This window comes from Dermacentor albipictus, chromosome 6 (assembly GCF_038994185.2).
Source record: "Dermacentor albipictus isolate Rhodes 1998 colony chromosome 6, USDA_Dalb.pri_finalv2, whole genome shotgun sequence".
NCBI lineage: Eukaryota > Metazoa > Arthropoda > Arachnida > Ixodida > Ixodidae > Dermacentor > Dermacentor albipictus.
This window is the reverse complement of record NC_091826.1, coordinates 55,731,481-55,751,589: the sequence shown is the minus strand read 5'-3', so window position 1 is coordinate 55,751,589 and position 20,109 is coordinate 55,731,481. Positions and strand designations below refer to the sequence as shown.

Sequence of the window (20,109 nt, the reverse complement as noted above, 5' to 3'; positions counted from 1 at the left end):
TCTTACATTGCGTTACAACTTATTAACGCCTAAATATCGCCGGCCGTTTCAGTGACAGCTATATCGACTTGACAGAAAATAGAGGTGTGAGACAAAATGAAAGAAAAATATCATGAGCCATTTCACTCTGAGAAGGTGATGACCAACGAAGCGATGTAGCACACGACAAAGAGGTGACAAATAATTTTTAACGAATGCAGAAATGCATTTATTGTCTTCATCCGTGGTCTTCGTGACGAAAAGAATGCACACGCATTTATATGTATAAAAGCTGTCCCAGCTAACATCAGCCACGGTTTAAAGATACGCAAAGGCCACGTAGCTGGATATAATAGAGGCAATGTTGTTAGCTGTCGATTGGAGATGCTCAAAGTATTTTTCATACCGCCTAATTAGATAATTAGTGTAAACAATAATTCAATTTCTCAAATATTATAATTAGATATAAAGTGTCACTGAGAAAATTGTAGAACGACATGAAAAACTCCCGATACAGCTTTCTATTGCTCGATACGTGCTACATAATTTTTTTCCGAGCCTGAAAGAAGCCCGCAAAAGCACGCAAAATTACCGCGCGACTGGCCGCTCGAGGCACTTTGCGTGTATTCGCCGGCTTCTTTCACGCTAGGAAAAACACTTTCATGTAGCATATATTGAGCAAGAGAATGCTATATCGAGAGTTTTTCCTATCGCTCTACAATTTTCTCATTGACACTTTTCATCTATATATTATTTTTAGAAACTGATTAATCAAGACTAACTATCTAATTAGGCGGAATGAAAAAGAATAGTTTTAATATCTCCAAACGACGTCAAACAACTGTACCTTTGTTCTTTTCAGCTACGTGGCAAGTGCATATTTTAAACTTCGGCTAAAGTTAGCTGGGACAGCCTGCACATTCGCATTCTTTTGTGGTATACATTCGTTATACATATATTCCTATTTTCCTTCCGCGATATATTGAGGCAATGAATTTGAGACTGAAATCACCGCACCGACCGGCGGTGGGCCAGTGACGTCATCGACTTCGCTGAGGGAGTGGCAGTATGGGAACACTGCACAACTTTCTGTAGCAATGAAGGGAAAGCTACTGTGGCAAAGCGCGCACAAGGGCGAGAGCTTCTGAAAAAAAGAGTGCCATGTTTTCATCCACGTTATCTTAAGCTGGGGAAGGGAAATGATAAACACCTTATCAGCAACAGTTACATATGATAAATCACGGCACTGAATTTCGTAAAAGTGCACTTATTTTGTGGCTTTTTTCCCTTCCGCGTCTGGGCAAACGCGAAACCGTCACACAAAGAAGCTCCGTTAATTCAGCGTCTGTTCCGAGTAAAGAAAAGCACCCTCAAACGCTGGTGCACACTAAACATTTTTACACCCTTATGGGTGTTAATAGGGGTGCTTTTGGCATTTACACCCATGTCCACACCCTTCTAGCACCCTTTTCGGCCAAAGCACCCTATCACAAGGGTGGATACCACACATAAGGTGTGACTTTGCTCAAAGAAGGGTGTTAAATCGACGCCTGAAGGGTGTTGAACGTATTGATGCATAAATCTGAGTAACGTGTACACGTCCACGCATTGAGCAATGTGTGTATGTATTGCATTTTTAATGCGAAAGCGTTTCATGGCCTTTCAGGTAGGAAAGGTGGCGTTCTCCGCAACAACAATCCACACGGGACCCTGCTCATGCCAATCTTGTCATTTCCCTTGAAAGCGCATTCAGAAAGCATTCAGAACCGCAGCGCCCATTTTATTCTCTCGAATTCTTCACTTCATTCTAGCGTCACGTCCATGAAAAGAACACTAGGTGAACCTGACCTTTGGTTACGTCGCAGATACTTTCGTCTCTGTCTTTTTCATAGAATATGCTAATTTAACCCTTCTCGTAAAGAAAATCTTTTCACCACACCAAGTTCTCGTCTCGCATCGACCATCAATACAAAATTGATGTGCCATTCTTCCTTTTTGTCAAGAACAGCCACTGAATGCAACCGGCTTCCCGCCTCCACAGTCTCAATTTGCGACACCACTAATTCAAGGTCGCCGTTCAAATGATCTTATGGTTTGATTTTCTATTTTTGCGCTGCATTGCAATTATTGCATATTTTCACCACTTCTTTCTGTTGTGCCTACTAGGCCTTGAATGTATATAATAAATAAATAAAATGTGAAGTCATCACCGTCTTGTATGACGTCAGTAGTGATACAGAAGGTAGTAAATACAACAACGTTAAGTATGAGCAATTATGGGTAAATAATGTGAATAAGGGTGGAATAAATTGCATTGAGGTTTGTACAAACTATAGCACGGTGGATTACGGGAGATTAAGGTAGAATTGTGAAGAACACGTGACAATGTATGAACTAACGTATCATGGTCACGTGACAATTGCAAGTGTAGATGCGTGAAGCGATTAAGTTTTCCCATTCCTAAGTGACTGTCGATATTTCTTCAAGGATTCTGATGTTACTGGCATGACGGCCACTCCAGAAATGTATCATCCAGAAAAAGAACGCCATTTCACTTACAATTCCATTATCATTATTTTTCGTGCTCACAGGAATATTAACATACAAATAAACACTTCTAGAAAAACTGCAGTAGCAGAGCGAAAACACGAGAGCAACTTGCGCAATTCTGCACTAATATTTTGGTGCCCTTAATAGCCTAACAAAAAGTGGTGAAATGGAAGAAGCTGTTTGGATACATTGCTGAACAAACAGGGACGTGCTGTTGGACGAGCCTCTGCTGTACAATGGCATCAACGTACAATTTGCATGGTGAATCCATAAAGAAGACTTATAGAGGCGAGATCACGTTGGAAGTTCTCAAACCCGAATTTCCACGTACCTAGCCTAATTCATTCAGAGGTTTACTAAGCTACTGATCTGCTTTCTAAGTGCATCCTCAAATACAGCTTGTAAGGCTGAGCCTATATATTAAGGGCTGGTGTCGTCAAAGCTGTAATTTCTTATCCAGAGCATACGCACTTGCAAACGCAGTCTTCAGTCTCCTCATGAATGTTTACGCGTCGCTGTCGCACGACCAAGATATGAGCGTCTTTATCGAGCCATGATATCGCTGAAACTACGCTGTGACCTCGCAAAGTTGCTTCGTTCGGACGCAGCGAATAATCTAATCGCACCAGCAGAAGAGCGCCGATCGTCTCGCTCACGGTCCCGATTTGTGTCCTGTACCCTCAGTGATGCAGCACAGACTGCGCCCCCCACCCCAAAATAAAATGCCCGGCATGAAACGTAGTAGCAACTACCCGTCTCACCGCTCTAGTTAGAGACCACAACGAAGCAGCAGCAAACAGGCGGCCATGCGAGCAAGCAAGCCTGTCAGAATAAATGTTCAATTTGCGCGGCCGCCCCATGCCCAATGAAAAGCGACCGGAAGTGACGGCCGACGCTGCACCATCACTTCGGCGCGCGGCAGGACGGGAAGGCGGAAGCTGCGCCATCATGCTCGTTTTCGCGTGTGTTCGCGTCGCGCGCTGTGCGAAGTAATTTTAAACGTGTGTTTAGTTTTGCGCGCGGGGTAGAAAAAGATGTGGCCCATTCTTTGTGTATTACTCGTGCCCCACTTCAAAGCAAAGCGTTCGTATGCACTGGAAGATGGATCCACGAAGGCTGAAACGAGAAGTTTCAACGTGCCCGGTCGGTAGTACTGGCATGATGGAAACTTTCAGGCAAGTGCCCCTTTATTTGGTATTTGTTTTGTTCGCTTTAGAAATATCTCACTGTGATCTCGTAGCATAATTCCTGATTCGCTAATGTAAGAGCAAGAGCAGCTGCACTTCTACTAGGACAAGTTAACTACCTAGATCGCGTCCCGTGTGACTAATGTTTGTCAAATCTACATCGGGCGTGGTGCGCCTGCATAGTTACGTTTTGTTTCTCAGCGCTTGAACGTTCATTGATGTGATTCTCTTGTGCGTTCAGCGCGGCTGCTTGTAATACGGTCGTTCGCACTTCAGTTAAATGTGGTCGACCACTTTTGCGTCGCGTAGACAAAGGACTGGCTTAGCCACCTTTCGAAGGAACCGGCGTGGTATTGGTTCTCCCTGATGCGGTCGCGTGCTGCTGTTGCTGCTTGCCGGACGCCTTCAGCATTTTTTCGGCTCGCTTTGTCTGTGCGTCTGCGCGTGCTCGCGCTCGGCTTGATTTGTGTGTGCGTGAGTGCGCTCAGCTCAGCTCGCTTTGTGTGTGTGTGTGTGCGTGCGCTCGGCTCGCTGTGTGTGTGTGTGTGTGTGCGTGCGTGCGTGCGTGCGCGCGCGCGCGCGCGCTTACGTTCAGTACATGCCGGTTTGTATGGGCTGGCGTGTTTGCGCGTGTCTAGTGCGTACGTGTTTTGTGAGTGTGTTGTCTGTGGGTCGCTGTGTGTGCGTGCACATGTTAGCGTGTCTGCCTGCATGCATGTATGTGTGCTTGTTTGTGTTCATCAATGTGCGCGTGCGCGCTTTTGTGTCTGCGCTTTGAGAGTGCGTATACTTGTGTGTGCGTGTGGATGCGTTTTGTGTGCATGCGTATGTATTGCATGAGGCCGGTAGAGTTTTACTCGCAATAAAACTCTTCCGATTTGGTGCAGCGAGTGTACCCGCCTGAAAGCCGAGTTTGGTTTCAAGCCACCCTGGACAACTGCTGTATGAGGCGCCGTTTCTCGGGAGGACCAGTGGGAAGGTGCCAAGTATACGCTTCGTCCTTTTTCCTCCCATGCCCTGATGAATCGATATCCTTGTTTTTTATTGTGAAAGGAACGTTACATCCAGAGCATAAATAAATGATTAAGAAATCTGGTAGTGTGTTTCGCCATTACAATAATTCCGATCTTAAAGGCGTGGATTTCCCATTAGCCCACATTTCTTTTGATGCAGACAACCGCTGAAATTGTTAGCGGCAGGTTATTCGAGACGTTCTACGTATATAGCAATTGTCTTCAGGAGCTTTAATGAATTTTGAAAATTTGAAGTGTTGTGCTTTAGAGGTATCATATACAAGCTTTAGGTCTCCGGGTAATTTGCATGCCCTTCGAGAGCTGTCGCCTATAGCCCTATTGAAATTCGTAACTACAGTTTGGAGCACTGGGGAAGCTAGAAGGCTTGTCCTGGCTCTCGAGAAAGTGCTTAAGCTGGAGGTGTAGGTTGAGGAGTTTGGGGTTGGTAACACAAAGGATTTTTTATGCCTTAGCAATAGGAGTGACACAGGATAAAAAGAATGTATGTGTGTCAAGCACAGGAAGCTGCTCATGTAGTAGAAGCATGTGTGTGCGTGTGTGTGTGTGCGCCCATGCATGCGTGCGTGTGTGTGAATTCTCTCCTCAAAAGGGAGTATGTGTGTAAGTGAGCTATTTCATTACTGGTCTGTTTGCCAAAAATTGGCAAGAAAACACAATAATCAATTTAACTTGAAATAATAAACTTCAAAGCATACTGGTGTACTGGCGACAGCAGCATACAAGCATGCAGCTGTGTGACAATCTTAATGCATGACTGCAGCATCTGGAAGGAGGCTTGCTTCTTCTTCAGTAAGCAGCACAAAGTCCCTATTCTTGGCTTTTCTCGTGCAAACCAAAACGAGGCTCATTGCCAATGATCTTGTCTTTTGCTCTAATAGCATTTGTTTATCTTGTACTTAGAGCGTCGTTTCTCGCAGGTCATGCAGATGGTAGCAGCAATTTCACAATGCCCAGCCTTGGCGCCCCCCATCAAGAGCAAGCCACTTGCGTTCGCCTTCACACAGATGGTTAATGTCTTCTTGAAAGCGGTTGAGAAGACAACATTGTAAGTAGATATAGTTGTGTAGTGTAATATAATAAGTCAAGTTATAACTTAAAACTCAGGCTCCTTGGCCGCCTAAGCTTGATATGATGTGCAGTTGTCTGTGGTTGTAAATATTGCCGATGGCACAGTGCATACTGTAGGTATGACTGTTGATCCAAAGTATGCATTTGCATTTTCTTGATGGTCTTTCATAATGAGGATTTTCTTTGTGCAAGAATATTCACAGAATGCCAGGGCATTGTAGCATCATATTCTTTATTGTGCATTCACTGCTAATTTCGTATGACCTTCCTGCTACCAATTTATTTGCAGGAAAGGAATATTTGTTTACTCTCTGCAATGAGCTTGTTATTTCCTCATTGCATTACGCTCTTCTACCTTTAATTTATTCCCATATAATTATCAAAACCTTAAAATTTCAGCTGTTTTTATTTTGAATACAATATCAAAATCAAAATGCACCGGATTGCAATCTAGACTGCAAGGGATTTGAAGAAATTACAAGAAACCAGGACCTCTCGGGATCTTTAAAAAAACATTTCCGCAGGTAATGCGCCTAATTGTACTGAGCTAGCTGCTCACGAAAATTGCAAGCATATTTCATTTCACATAGTTTTGCAGGATATAGCAGTCCTATCATAGTCTCTGAGCACAACCTTACCTCATTTGCATCATGAAAATGTGTCATGCTTAATTTGGGACAAGTTTTGAAAAATGAATGTATCATAATTTTGAAACTACACAAATTATTGGTTGAGGCTAGACAGTTTTCAAACGACTTGACCATGTTGATCTTAGCCGTTACAGGACGGAAAAAAAACATGCACAGGAGCACTCATTCAATGAAATGTGATGCTTGTGGTTATTTTCCACATGCAAAATGTACTTTTAAGCGAGAGAGGGCAGGTAGCCAATTTACAACCATTGTGACTCATGCGGGTAGTAGCAACACAGGATGAGAAATGGTTGTGTCTCTGAGGTTCATTGAATATGTGAAAACTCATATACAGTACACCCCCCCCCCCCCTATGAGGGGTAACCGTGCAATGTTTTGGGCAAGAAAGACGATTATTCTAGGAGACAAGAAATTTCAGGCTCTTGTTGAGAGGCTACAGAAAGAAGGACCATGTAAATAGTCACAGATTAACATAAACTGCATCGGAGTGGCATCACAGTTTAGAGCATGAAGTGGGAGCATGAGGAAGGATCATAAGTTTAAATAAGGGAATACTACTTGTCAGTGCATTGCCAAGCTAACCCATTGAAAGAAGGGGGCGTGCTCTAAGAAAAATAGTTGACAACACATGCTAAATTTTCGAGGAAAGTATGCCAAATGCCCATTCTTACTAAATTAGTAAATAAGAAATACACGATAAATTTTAGGATGCAGAAAGTGTCTAATAAACTGCATTGGAGAGTTGGATATTGTTGGGCTGGATGCATGTATTGCAGGCAAATGAGAATGCCAGTGGGGATTCCCTCATTTTCATTTTGTGTGCACTCTCTGTAAAACAGTTCTCATTGTCTCCTAGTGTAATAATGTTGTGTAAAAACAGTCATTTTTTCATGCCTTCTGCATTTCACTCTTAATGTGCCATATCCCATAAGCTTCTCACCTGCAGTACTTATAAAGTGTAATGCAGATATATTGCAGATTTCATAATGTCAATTTTGTATTAAGGTCACATACACACTTTTGGACAAATGTCTGTTGTTGAGAGATGTCATTGGTAGTCTTTAAACTTTATTCACTCTTTTTTTCTGTGGTGAAAAGGCTACTGTAAATTTATGTTTTTGCTGCTGTTTGTGCCTTGTGTTCACAATGACATAGTAGTTTAGCATTCACAGTAACATGCAATTCCTTAATTTGCAAAATAGAAACTTCTCCTACCTTTCACTTGTCTTGCCCAGTTGCCTGAGTGGTGCATTCTGCCCAGTCACATTAATTAAGTTTGTTACTTTGAGGAGCTTGTTGCTTTGTCAAATTTTCCGCAAAGTACATGTGTAATTGCACGGACTGAATTCTCATGATTCTCTTCTTATTTTGCTAATGCAGGATGCAAGATTCCAGCAATGCCATGCGCTGCATTTATTGGTCAAGATGCTCAGAGAATGGAGTCCCTGCACCTCGTGGTTAACCGTGAACATTTCTTTTTCTTTTGGAAAGCTAAAGGCCATTTGCTGCATCCCTTGCATTTTTGCAGCTCAGATGTGTACTATATTTTTCTAATTTTGAATCAATATTGGCTGTTCAGTATAAAAAATGACGTACAGCGTGAAGGACAAGGACTGCGAGAGACACACTCCACTGACATTCAACAATATTTTATTGCGTTGCCACATCGTGTGTGTATACACAGAGGGGTCATGCGCAGAAAATGAAAGCCAGTCACAAGGGGTGTTCTAACAGCAAGTCATTGTAAAAAGAACATGGTCACTTGAAAAAAAAAAACATCACAATTTCTATCTGTTTAGATACAAAATTTCACTAGGGGTCAGCGTGATAGAGGGGGCACTAATGCACACACTACCCAGTTTTCTGGTGAAATCAGCTTCAATAATTTACTGGGTGAGCTGTGTCTCGCTAAAACTTCCGTATCTTAAAGAGGGGCATGCAGCCGCAGTCCCGGCAATGAATGCCCAAGTGGCCTTGAACAGTGTTATTGACGTTGTTATAGTGCTCTCTTAAACGATCATTTAGGCGCCTGCCTATCTGTCCAATATATTTACTGCCTCAAAATGGGAATTTGGGAAACCACATTCGTTGCACACATCGCAAAACGTTTTCTGTGCCCGGCAGAGCAACAACTCTGACATGATTTAGGCGCGTTTACACACTTACAGAGCCTTGCCAGCTTTTCCGGGGCTGAGAAAAGGACTGATTTCTGCAGGTTCCCTAATCTTTTTTAGCCTATGGGAGACATCATGAACATACGGTAGAACTGCAAACCTGTGTCTTTCAACCGGCTGGTTCCTTGACCGAGCGCGCTCATCATGTTTTGTGCACTTCAGAAGCTGTTCCGCTATGGCTGAAATTAAGGCCAAAGGGTAGCCAACCCAAGAAAGGCAATCAGCCTGTGCAGCAACGCTATGTTGCATCTCGTGTGAGCAAGATTTATTCAGGCTGTTAAGGAGGCAAAGCTTTACAATATCTCATTTGACTTTGTTGGACAGACAGGCAGGCGCCTAAACAATAATTTAGGAGAGCACGATAACAACGTCCATAACACTGTTCAAGGCCACTTCGGCATCCATTGCTGGGACTGCGGCTGCGTGCCCCTCTTTGAAGGTACAGAAGCTTTAGCGAGACACAGGTCATCCGGGAAACTATAGAAGCAGATTTCACTAGAAAACTGGTTAGTGTGTGCATTAGTGACCCCTCTATCGTGCTGACCCCTAGTGAAGTCTTGTATCTCAACAGATAGAAATTCTAATGTTTATTTTTTTCAAAGGACGATGTTCTTAGTACAGTCACTTGCTGTTAGACACCCCTTGTGACTCATATTCCGCGCATGCCCGCTTTTGTACAAATACACATGATGTGGCAACGTAATTACATATTGTTGGAAGTCAGCGCAGTCTGTCATCTCTCGCAGTTCTTGTCATTCAAGCTGTACGTAATTTTATCATTAATTGCAAACTATCCCAAGAAACTACCCTTGTTCAGTATAATTATAATTTTTGATACGACCATTTGCTGGCAAATGTTAACAGTGTGATATTTAACTTGAACTTTTGCATGACTGCCTATGCCTGTGTTCTTTTAGTAACCAGAGTATGGCTAATTTATTAAACCATATTTGCTAATTTGCATGCTCACATGCTATAGCATGCCTTAATCTTGAATTACTGCATCTAAGTGCAAATAACTTAGAAATTTACTATGTATTTTAAAACACTGTCCACATTTTGTGCTCAGCAAAATCGTTTAATCAACAGTGGTTTTTTATCAGGCCTCCTACTGCACTTTGCACCCAGGCACTAGTAGATGTGGAATATGCACTCTTTTGATTTATAGTAAGAAAAGAACCTATTTTCAAACTACATATTGTATATGTACCAGTGCCTTAGAGTTACAAAACAAAAATTTATAGAAACTCGTATTGTAGTTAGAAAAACCGCTACACAGCACCTTTTGCCCAGAGAACTCTCGTTTCACAAAAGAGGACAAACTATGTAGGCACTAAAAAATTCTACGTATTTTTTGTGCTCAAGTAATCTTGTTGGAAATAGAAAATTAGCCATAAGGCTCCTGGCATAAACCTCACTTAAAGCATGTCTATGCTTGGAAAGTATTGTTTCAGTCTGAAAAATGTTGGCCAGTTATGCTTTACATCAACTTTCCAAACTTTTCATAATGCTTTGCGATTACATTAGTGTACAAAATAACAGGTGTCTTTCTTGTGCGTTTGCTCTGCATTTCAATTGCTTCCCTAATTCACCTTTGCAATATGCCTTTTTTTAAGGCATCAAAACGAATTTTCGTTCACTGGAGCCTAATACTAAAAATTTATTCCTTTATGTGACCCAAAACACTGCGAATCAACCCAGGCTCTTTCAGTGCCGCTATACATAGTTTCTTCTCTAATAACAGATTTGATCAATACATATATTTTAGGTACCTTTGTGGGGAATGTACATGTTCTTGTACTTACCGATGTGTTTGGTGACTGTGCATGTTTATATTTCATGTGATTTATGTATATGTTGTACTCTGTATTGCAGCATGCAATAAATATATTTGCGTTTTCTTGAAAATGCAGCATATATCTTACCAGTCTGTGTTGCATGTTATTTGGATATGGAAATCGTGATAACCTTGGTGTTGATATACATGCTCAAAAGTGTCAAGTTTGCTAGGTTGTATTTGTGCAGCGAAGACAGGTTTTCCAATATACACCATGAATTACTAATATGTAATGTGATCCACGCGTATAGGTGTTGTGTATGCCCATCGAAGCTTCAAGGCCGGCTGTTCGACATTGCGTTTGGTAGCCGAACTTGAACCTTCTGGCACAGGCAATAGTTGCGCGTGGATCGCTGTACATAGTAGTAATTGAAGGCGTGTACTGCCGAATCTGCCTTCCATACACGCTAGAAATAAAAGGGTGTACACCCTTCCAACACCCACACAGATGGGTGTTAATTTGGACGAGCACCCTTACACCCTAAATTTATTTTGCTGGACACCCTTCCTTTAGGGTGCTATAGTGGCACCCCAACTGTAGGGTGTAGACAACAGCACCCTTAGGGTGTTCGTCTGGCGACAAACTGATTTACACCCTTAAGGGTGTTAAAATGTTTAGTGTGTGGCCTACTTGGCGACGTAAGACTTGTGGAGACTCTCAGCCCCCGTGGCCTTCATTGCCACAGAATGTTGTCCGGGACTATAGCTGTGGAAGATGGCGCCAAACGTGTGAGCAGTGGCACGAGCCATTGCTGCTGATATAGTTTTTCCCGCACACATGAAAATTTCACGGAACCGCGTCCATAAACAATTTCGGTCTGAAGATGCTGTTGTGGTTACCTACTCGAAATACGCGATTGAGCCCAAAATACGACAAAGAACGTCTGAATTAAGCTCGACAACTTGGGCCCTATAACGTAAAACTACTCCAATATGTTTTTATTCCAATGTCATGAAGTCAAATTTGCGTAATCGCCGACACAAGCATCGGGTGCTCACCCGCAGGGTTGTCTGAAGAAACCAATCAAACGCTCTCCTCGTTCATAGGAGGTCAATTTTGTTTGTTGGAAAACGAATAACATTGCCTACACTGAGCGGATTGTCTTATCTAATTGGCTCACGAGAGGCGAGGAGCATGCTCAAGTGGAGAGAGATTCGATGGGGCCGAGCCACTGCACTGAATATCGATAACCGGTTGAATAAGGTGGTGCCGCCATCTGGGATTGGTCCGCTTTCGCTTACTTAGCTTGCGGTGGCTCGTCCTCAATCGCGGCAGCATGCAACGGAAGCTTAAGAATGACGCTAAAACGGATTCTCAGCAAAGAAGAGTTGGCAGAACGAGGTGGTAAACGTGATGAAAGGGTTAGAAAACGTTACACGGCCACGCAAGAAGTTTTATTATACGCAAATACACCCATGCTCTCCGGAAGGTGCGAGTAGCCAGTGCCTGAGCGATCGGCGGCAGCCATCTTTTATTCGTTTCGGAACGGGGCAGCCTGCGGCTATTCACAAGAAAATTCAGTTTTGTTCGGCATTATAATGCATCTCTAACGCGGACACGTCACTTTGACGCGGTGAGTTTTTGCCGTTTTCTGACGTTGCGTGACAGTCAGGTGAAGTGGGTGCAGCCAGAAAACTTTTCACCAACAGCCGAGGGCTAATGACGAAAGGCGTCGAATCAGAAATAGCCGTTTTTCTTTTGTTTGGTTAAATGATGCATAATCAATGTGTACACGTCGTATCAGATGGGGAGCTATCGCGGTTTTCGTGACGTTGCCTGACAGACAGGTGAAGTGGGGGTGGTCCAAAAAAAATTTGACCACACGCGGAGGGCTGATTGCATAATTGGAATGGAAATCTTCGGAATAGTTTTACGTTATAGCGCCCCTTGATGCAACAACTATGTTTTCTGTCGTGTAGACAGAACGACCTTTCGCGCAAAATAATAAAAAAAATGAAATAAAATACGCCAGGCTTAAGGCTGAAAATTCTGTGACTTGCGGCACGAAAGAACTACTGTCGCTGTGAAGAAATAGGAGTGTACTGCGGATATATGTATGGGTGATTCAAGAATACTTCTGAAATCACGACAGCAGTGCGCGTTCCTAAATTGGGCAATATATTTCACTGTTATAACTATGCTTAGCAATTCTTGGTGGAGGGGTATGCTTCATTGCTCCTCAATTCACGCTCACAACCTTTTGGACAACACGCACAAGGAAATAATTTTCGTTTCTTTTTGCGTTTGCTACGCCTTATTTGCAGCGAAATCTTCCAGCACAGCCGAGAGCGCAGTCACAGTGCCGTCGACGCAAGTTCCAAGCCATCCTGATCGTCCGAACAGAGTGCGAGCTTATAGATCCAAATAGCGAAGAGTCATGACAATTTATGTATTTATCTGTATTTATGTATAACTTGTGCAACAGACCCGGTGGAGAATTTAGGTATTTAGGACAAAGCACTATTAAAGCGTAAGCTCAACTATGTATTCAAGCTTAAAGACCGGGTTGGCACAAATTACACTCATTTTTTATTAGGACCGTCAGCATCCCTAAAACCATCCGATTCATTGGGTCATTCGAGTTATCAATGTAATCATTATGCCTAAGGTTTCCTAAACTGCGTTTTAAGTGTCCTGTGTGTAAAGGGAATGGGATCATTAAAGGGACATTTAAGGCAAATACTAAGTCGACGCGGACTGTTTAAGTACCATTCCAGAAACCTCGCAACACTTGTTTCGCGCCAGGAAAAGACAGTTTACGAGAAAATTGCATCCGAAGTATCCGAATACCTTTTAAGAAATTCGAACCTCCCGCCGCCCAACTGGGGAAGAGGTGACGTTGCATACACCATATTGCCTTCTGCTGCCGTCGGTGAGTAAAACAGCGCCCGACAGACGGCGGTACCGAGCAGAGACAGTGGATGCGCCGCTGCAGCTGATTTTTGGTCAAGAGGAATAGACCGTTCGGGCATCCCGCGACCACCACGTGATTCTCACCACTTGCAATTCATCACCACCACTTGCAATTCATGCGAGTTTCGCGGGCCAACAAAGACAGCGCAGCACTACTCTAAAACGAAAATAGTGAAACGCGAAAGCGTGCGCCGCACGGAGTCGAGCGAAAACGAAACCTCAGTACCGCCCGCACCGTTCACGGGGAGTAATCTCAATGAGTTACTTTTTCTAAAAATGAAGTAGAACTGGGGAAGCAGCATTTTATTTCGTCTTGTAATACAAGGTTGTTTTTTGCAACTAGTGGTTGAATACTAGTGGCAGAATTTAACTGAGGAGTGCTTTCGTCATCGGACAAGTATTTGAATGTTCCGGGGGAAGTCTCCAATCAGGTCCAGCATTTACCTCAAATTCTCATTTATTAAAGCTCTATACGGGATAATATTGACGCCTCAGAGATTCTCTAGCACTAGTATGTAACTTTAGCTTGACCTATTATTTGCCTTTAGTGTCCCTTTAGGCGATTTACTGGGAGTCGCCTTAACCACTCAGGCTTAAAATTTAATACGACATGAAAATAATTACAAATATATGAAGGTAAGCCAATCAGTAAACTCGCCGGATGACAAGGTTCATTTTTACCATTGCAGTCAATTGCCTGCCTTTTTTTGTTAAAGAATGAATTAGTACAATTTCTATAATGACTTGCACATTTATTTGCTCATGTCATATATTAATATGATCCATATAAATAGAGCACCTGTCGTATGTTTAAAATATTTCCTACGCGATTTCTCAAATACTGAAAAAATGCGATATGTGACTGGCTATCACTGCCCCGGTTTTATTATCTATATAAAAGCGGAAACGTTAAGGGAACGGTGTTGCAGGAAATCTGGTGTCGGTGTCGGCTGAGTTGTGCGTTAGCGAAAACTTCCGCATTTATTTAAGTATATGTATAAGACGCGCCTTGTTGCATGAGATACGGAATCTGTGGGATATATTCTGATACTATTCCATCACTAAAGTTGCTCATACCTTGCATTACATTCTTGGCAAAATTATTCCTCGGAATTTTCGGAACGACAGACCACATTCACGAAACAAAACACCCACAGCGCATGACTTCAGTGTCAAATCTTCTCAGAATGAAATATCTAAAGGGCGAAACAATACCAGAAACCTGAAAACAAAGCGACTTTCTTTTTCTTCATTTCCTTTTTTGTACGGCTGTGCAAAACCTTCGAGATCGGCCCTCGAGAGAGGCCGCGTTTCTACCAGAGAGCTCGCCTTCGTGCATAGCGTTCTGCTTTGGCATTTCCGTGTAAACATCGAGACCACATAAGCTGCAGTTGCCGGGAAACGTGAGAAGCAGTCAGGGATCTTTTTATGCTATCGCGTTCCACTCTTAAAAGCGAAGCTTATGCGTCCTCCAAGTTATTTTCTTCTTAGTGTTTTATGTGGACGAGAGCGTAGATACGTTCACAAGGTTTTGTCTTAAAGCATCGTTGTCCAGCCTTCATCCTGCTGTGCACACCTTATGTATATAGCTCATTCTATCCACTCGCCTTTTGTACACGGATACGTGTACAGTATCCGTATTTGTTAAAAGGAACATAAGTTAAGCATGTCGTGACTCGTTAGAAATATTTAGGCACAGAGGCCTCGGCAATAACTATTTATCAGTGGAGGCCCACCTAACGAATAATAATATCATGCGCTTCTTCTAATAAAGTTCTTAAATAGTTTAAGTTATGCTTGTTTGAATATTATTTATTGCCGGATGGTGGTGGCCACGTTTCAATGGGGGCGAAATACAAGAAGGCTCGCATAGCATGCATTGGATGCACCTTAAGAGAAAACCTGGTGTTGGAAATTATTCCGGAGTCCCCTTGCTCCGGCACGCCTCCTAAGCGTATCGAAGTTCTGACACGTCAAGCCCCTCAATTCATATATGAATGCGTAAGCATTCTTTGGAGGGTGCCCCAAGAAACTCTGACCGTCACGCGAAAAGAGTACCGCCTTGTATCTGCAGAAGAAATGCGTAGTTTGCGAAGTTAAGACAATTTGGTGGTGCAATAGCGTACTTAAGTGATGATGAATGATTTCAACAAAAAAATCAGAAGCCACTGCACTCTTTGAAGGTGGATGACCAGCGAAGCCCTTTAGCTCATGACACAGAGGCGACATATAGATTTTAACAAAGGTACGAACATATTTATCGTCCTCATCGGTGGTCACCGTGTCGATAGATATGCACCCACATTGTCGTATCGCCTAACAGAGGGTCTCCTCTTCAATCAGATAATGCTTCCGCCTATGACCCAAACAGAAGAGAAAGTTCTTAAACGACTGTAGTGGAACTCCCCTACAGATATTAAACGATCCAGACAACTTCAAGAAGGCTGGCGACGTCACGTCATGACCCATCCCTTACCAAAATATATGCTCCCGGCGTGCCACCAAGGGCGGTTCGATGAAAGACCTAAGGGCCTGAGCAGCACACGGGAGTCTCTTCATGATGTGGTATACGCAGATGCAAAATGGGAGCATACTGTGGCAGAAGAGCCAAAGCCCTCGTGGTGACGACAGAGACGGATCTCCTCGTCAGCGTCCAACATACCAGATGCAACAACACATGAAGCAGAGAAACTGACCTTGGAATTAGCCCTAACACAGGCTACGGCAACAGTCATAACTGACTCTCAAGACGTGTGCAGGAGCTTTACGTCGGGCAGGGGCACCAACGACTCAACGCATACTAACACCCAAGCTGCCAGAAAGAAACGTTAATATATTGTGGGCGCCCGCTCACGCCTCCCTGGAAGGGCAACAAGCTCGCCCACTTCAAGGCCCGAAAAATTATCGACCAGGCCCCGGAGGACACAGAGGAGCTCACTAGACTGACGACATACCGAGAAATTACTCAACACTACAGACTCAACCGCAGAACACTCCCACCACAGCATCCACAGCTCATGACGACGCAAGAGACCGCCCTCAGATTGATACAAACCAACACGTTGACTCATATGACGAACAATGTAAATACTGCGAACTGCTAGGAACCCTCCTGCCCATTGTCATAGAATGTAAACGAAATGCAGCCTTGCCTCATCTACCCCCTGCCCCCAAGAGCAGTGGGAGACGCTGCTGTCCAGCTCTCACCTCTCGGACCAGATCATGCTTTGTGAGAGGTTGGTCGCGGCCAATACAAAGCATGCATTCCCGTGAAGAGGGAACCATTCCTGTAAATCATGCCACCTTTAGGCTTATTAAAGATGTTTTCTCTCTCTCTGTTAACAAAAGCGTCGTCACGTAGGAAGGAGCGAAAGAGATAAGGAGAAGGCAGGGAGGTTAACCAGAATAACGTCCGGTTTGCTACCCTACACCGGGGGAATGGGAAAGGGGAAAACAAAGATAACAGGGAAAGAGAGGAGGGAAGGAAAGAAGAAAATTGCGGTGAGTTCGCTGACGTGTGTGGCCTTACAGAAATTGCATTAATAGTCACAGATGGTCGCACAAGCCCGTCGTCCTTAAGTAGCACAAAAGTGCCTTCACCGCTTTATGCGCCGACGGGCGATGGGAGCGGTGTTGTAACAGCACCTGCACAGAAGGCGGCCGATTGTCCAGTTTTTGAAAAGCTTTGACAAGTTCTTGTCTCTCAGGAGTGTATCGTGGACAGTGGCACAGCAGGTGGTCGATGTTTTCTTCGGTGCCACAGACCACGCATGCGGCGCTGTCAGTCACTCCAATTAATGTAGAGTATGCCTTTGTGAAGGCCACTCCTAACCAAAGGCGACAGAGAAGCGTAGCTTCACGTCGAGGAAGTCCGTGTGGAGGTAGGAGTTGCAGGGAGGGATTTAGTCGATGCAGTCGTGTAAGTCGCAAGTTTGGCGAGTTCCACTTGGTCAGTGTGAGACTGCGTGCCAGGTGTCGTCACGTAAGACAATGAATAAGTCAAACCCTCTTAAGGAATGGTTCATACCACGGTAAACAAAGAAAACAAAACCGACGTGGCCTTCCTATGGATACGCCAGAAGAGAAATTCGAAGCCTAAATGATGGGCGGCGGCGTAGCCAGCTGTGGAAGACGAAGAACGCGCGAGTATATAGGCACAAACTTGTTCAAGCGGCTGAGCCGAAGGGGGCGCAGACGAGCCGGCTGCGGAAGAAGACGACGATGCTCGAGCATGACAGTTTATGAGGATGCTGCTGCTGATTATGATGATAGTTTCCTCTTGCCAATGAATGGCTCATACCCCCTTAAGTAATGAGCGGCAACGGAGCCACTGTGGAAGGAGACGACGACGAAGGGAACAACGCAGGTTCTTACCTGAGGCAAGTCATCTTTTCATCCACTTTAATTTCCATTAAGTTATCCTTTCTTTATTTCATTTATTAAGCACAAGTTTTTTCCCCTATGTTGTCCTTGGTGTCAGTGTTAGTTGGCTTCTCACGATATGACTAATGAAGATCGGGCCCCACGATTAACCTCCTTCTTCTCGTTGAATACAATACGAAGGTCTCGAATCCGGCAACACTGATGCCTTCAGGTAGCATATGTGGGTTTATTGACCAGTTGCCTTCCCCCAAAATAGATCACGTTCTCGTGACGGCTGCGGCAAGAAGGACGTTCCACGTCCGCCGCCAAGGTCTCTGAGTGGTGGCGCTGGCTAACACTCCCAGGGATCTACTAGGACACATAAATACCCAGGAAAGTGGATGGGCAAACGGCGCCGCGGTAGCTAAAATGGTAGAGCATCGCACGCGAAATGCGAAAGTTGTTGATTCGGTTCCCACCTGGGGCAAGTTGTTTTTTCATCTACTTTAATTTCCATTAGTTTATCGTTTCTTTATTTCATTTATTAAGCACAAGTAATTTCCCCTATGTTGTCCTTGGTGTCAGTGTTTGTTGCCTTCTTATGACGGATTTCTCAGAGTTATTCATACGGATAAGGATATATAACGCTCCGTAGAACATGCACGGCAAAACCTATAGTACTGATGTTTGCTATTCGAGTTCCTTGACCACACTGAGGACTGCTGCGCAATGGGAGCCGAATAGCTGTTCAGAATGCTTACTTGTTGTCGAACAGAGTGATGACAGTCACTCAAGGAAGGTTTGCGACTCTCTGACTAGCGTGTCTTTTTTGTACGACGTCCCCGAATGGCAGAAGTGACCCCTTTGAAACAGTCCGCAAGCAGCAAAAGTCTTTTATTTCAGCATATTTCTACCACGTTTTCAAAGAAAGCGAGCACGCAATATTACACGTGAAATCTCAATGCATTTCTAGCAGTTAACTCATTCTCCTGGAACAATTTCAGCGATCACGCCGCTATAGGCTGAACCGTGCCGTTCCGGGCGCGTTCGAATACGTCATCGAAAACGAACCGAACCTGCGGTGGCATGCCGAGTGCCGATGCAAATGCAAGCCTGCCTGTGAGATGTAAACATCCCATTCCTAGGTGCCGTACTATTTATACGGTTGCTCGGTACTTCGCACGTATGTTGCGCACGTTGCACGGGTTCGCATCACGATCGCATCACGCTTCGCTGTGGCACAGCAGCGCATACAAAGACAGACGCAAAAATACGGCTTGTCAAAATGTCCTCTTGCAATTTTTTTTGAAGGATAACCACGTGATCCTTTTGGCTCAACCATACTGTACAAGTTGTCGTTGACGCAGCTTGATATTCCTAGGTAAACCATCGTAAATTACATTGGTTGCCTGTTTGGCACGTCAATGAATGTTACGTGTTAATGAGACAGCGTGTTATTGGCTTATATAACTTCCCGAGGCTCTAAAAAGAGCTCATTCAGAGAATTTCTTTCACGGTAAGTTCTTACTAGCTATCTCCGGCAAATACTTCGCCTACGAAGCTGCTGGGAAAGCATACGAAGGAGCAACCCTTGTTTCTGTACCTTCATCGCGGAATGACGCAATGCACTGAAGCAAGTCATCCCGACATTGACATCCCGACCTTTTGACATTCGAGAAGTGGCACACACCTGATTTCACGCAAGATCGATTGCATTCCCTCGACTCGTCTATGCAACTACGGCTGTTACCTGGGTTGTCGCGAAATGAGGAAATAACGTAGTGCCGTTTACGCTTGGGCATCGCATTCGCCAATGCGATGCTTGACGTGTTTGACTGAAATGGCTGATAGCGCCGAGTGCATTGCCTGCGGTGTCGAGGAGATTATAGAGTATCTACTGTGCTTCTGTCCATCCATTGAAAATGAAAGATATGATCTCTGCGTAGCTCTCCGTGCTTGCTTTGAAGTCCTGTTAAATTTTTGTTCTAATCTGCGTATAAAATTCGTACTGTCGGAGCACACGGCACCACGTCGTCTTCGCGCTTTCCAACGAAACAATGACATGTTTTGAAGAGAAACCTGCAGCAACGCTTGGAAACCGCTAGAAACCCCACAAATATGGCTGTAAGACTAATTCAAGCGGTCATTCTGTTTTGTTTTTTTCTTAATTTGCCGACTAATGTTTCAGAGCAATATTATATCGGATGGAATTCTTGCCTATAGTCTAAAAGAATGCTTCACTGTCTACGCGTCCCCTCGCGAATGACAAAATGTAACATAAACATATCGCCCGCAGTTTCAACGACAGCTATCTCGACTCAACAGAAATTAGATGTGGGAGACAAAATGAA

At 44.0% G+C, this 20,109-nt stretch overlaps 1 protein-coding gene across 2 annotated transcripts in view; it reads left to right on the top strand.

Moving 5' to 3' along the window:
- Window positions 1-13,106, top strand: part of LOC135907825 (serine/arginine repetitive matrix protein 2-like) — a 32,502-nt gene extending 19,396 nt beyond the window's left edge. For both annotated transcript variants that reach the window (XM_065439581.1, XM_070540582.1), the window contains one exon: window positions 12,748-13,106. In XM_065439581.1, coding sequence (XP_065295653.1) covers window positions 12,748-12,851 — 104 coding nt within the window. In that variant the 3' untranslated portion in view covers window positions 12,852-13,106. The remainder of the gene's footprint in view (window positions 1-12,747) is intronic.
- Window positions 13,107-20,109: the final 7,003 nt, after the last annotated feature.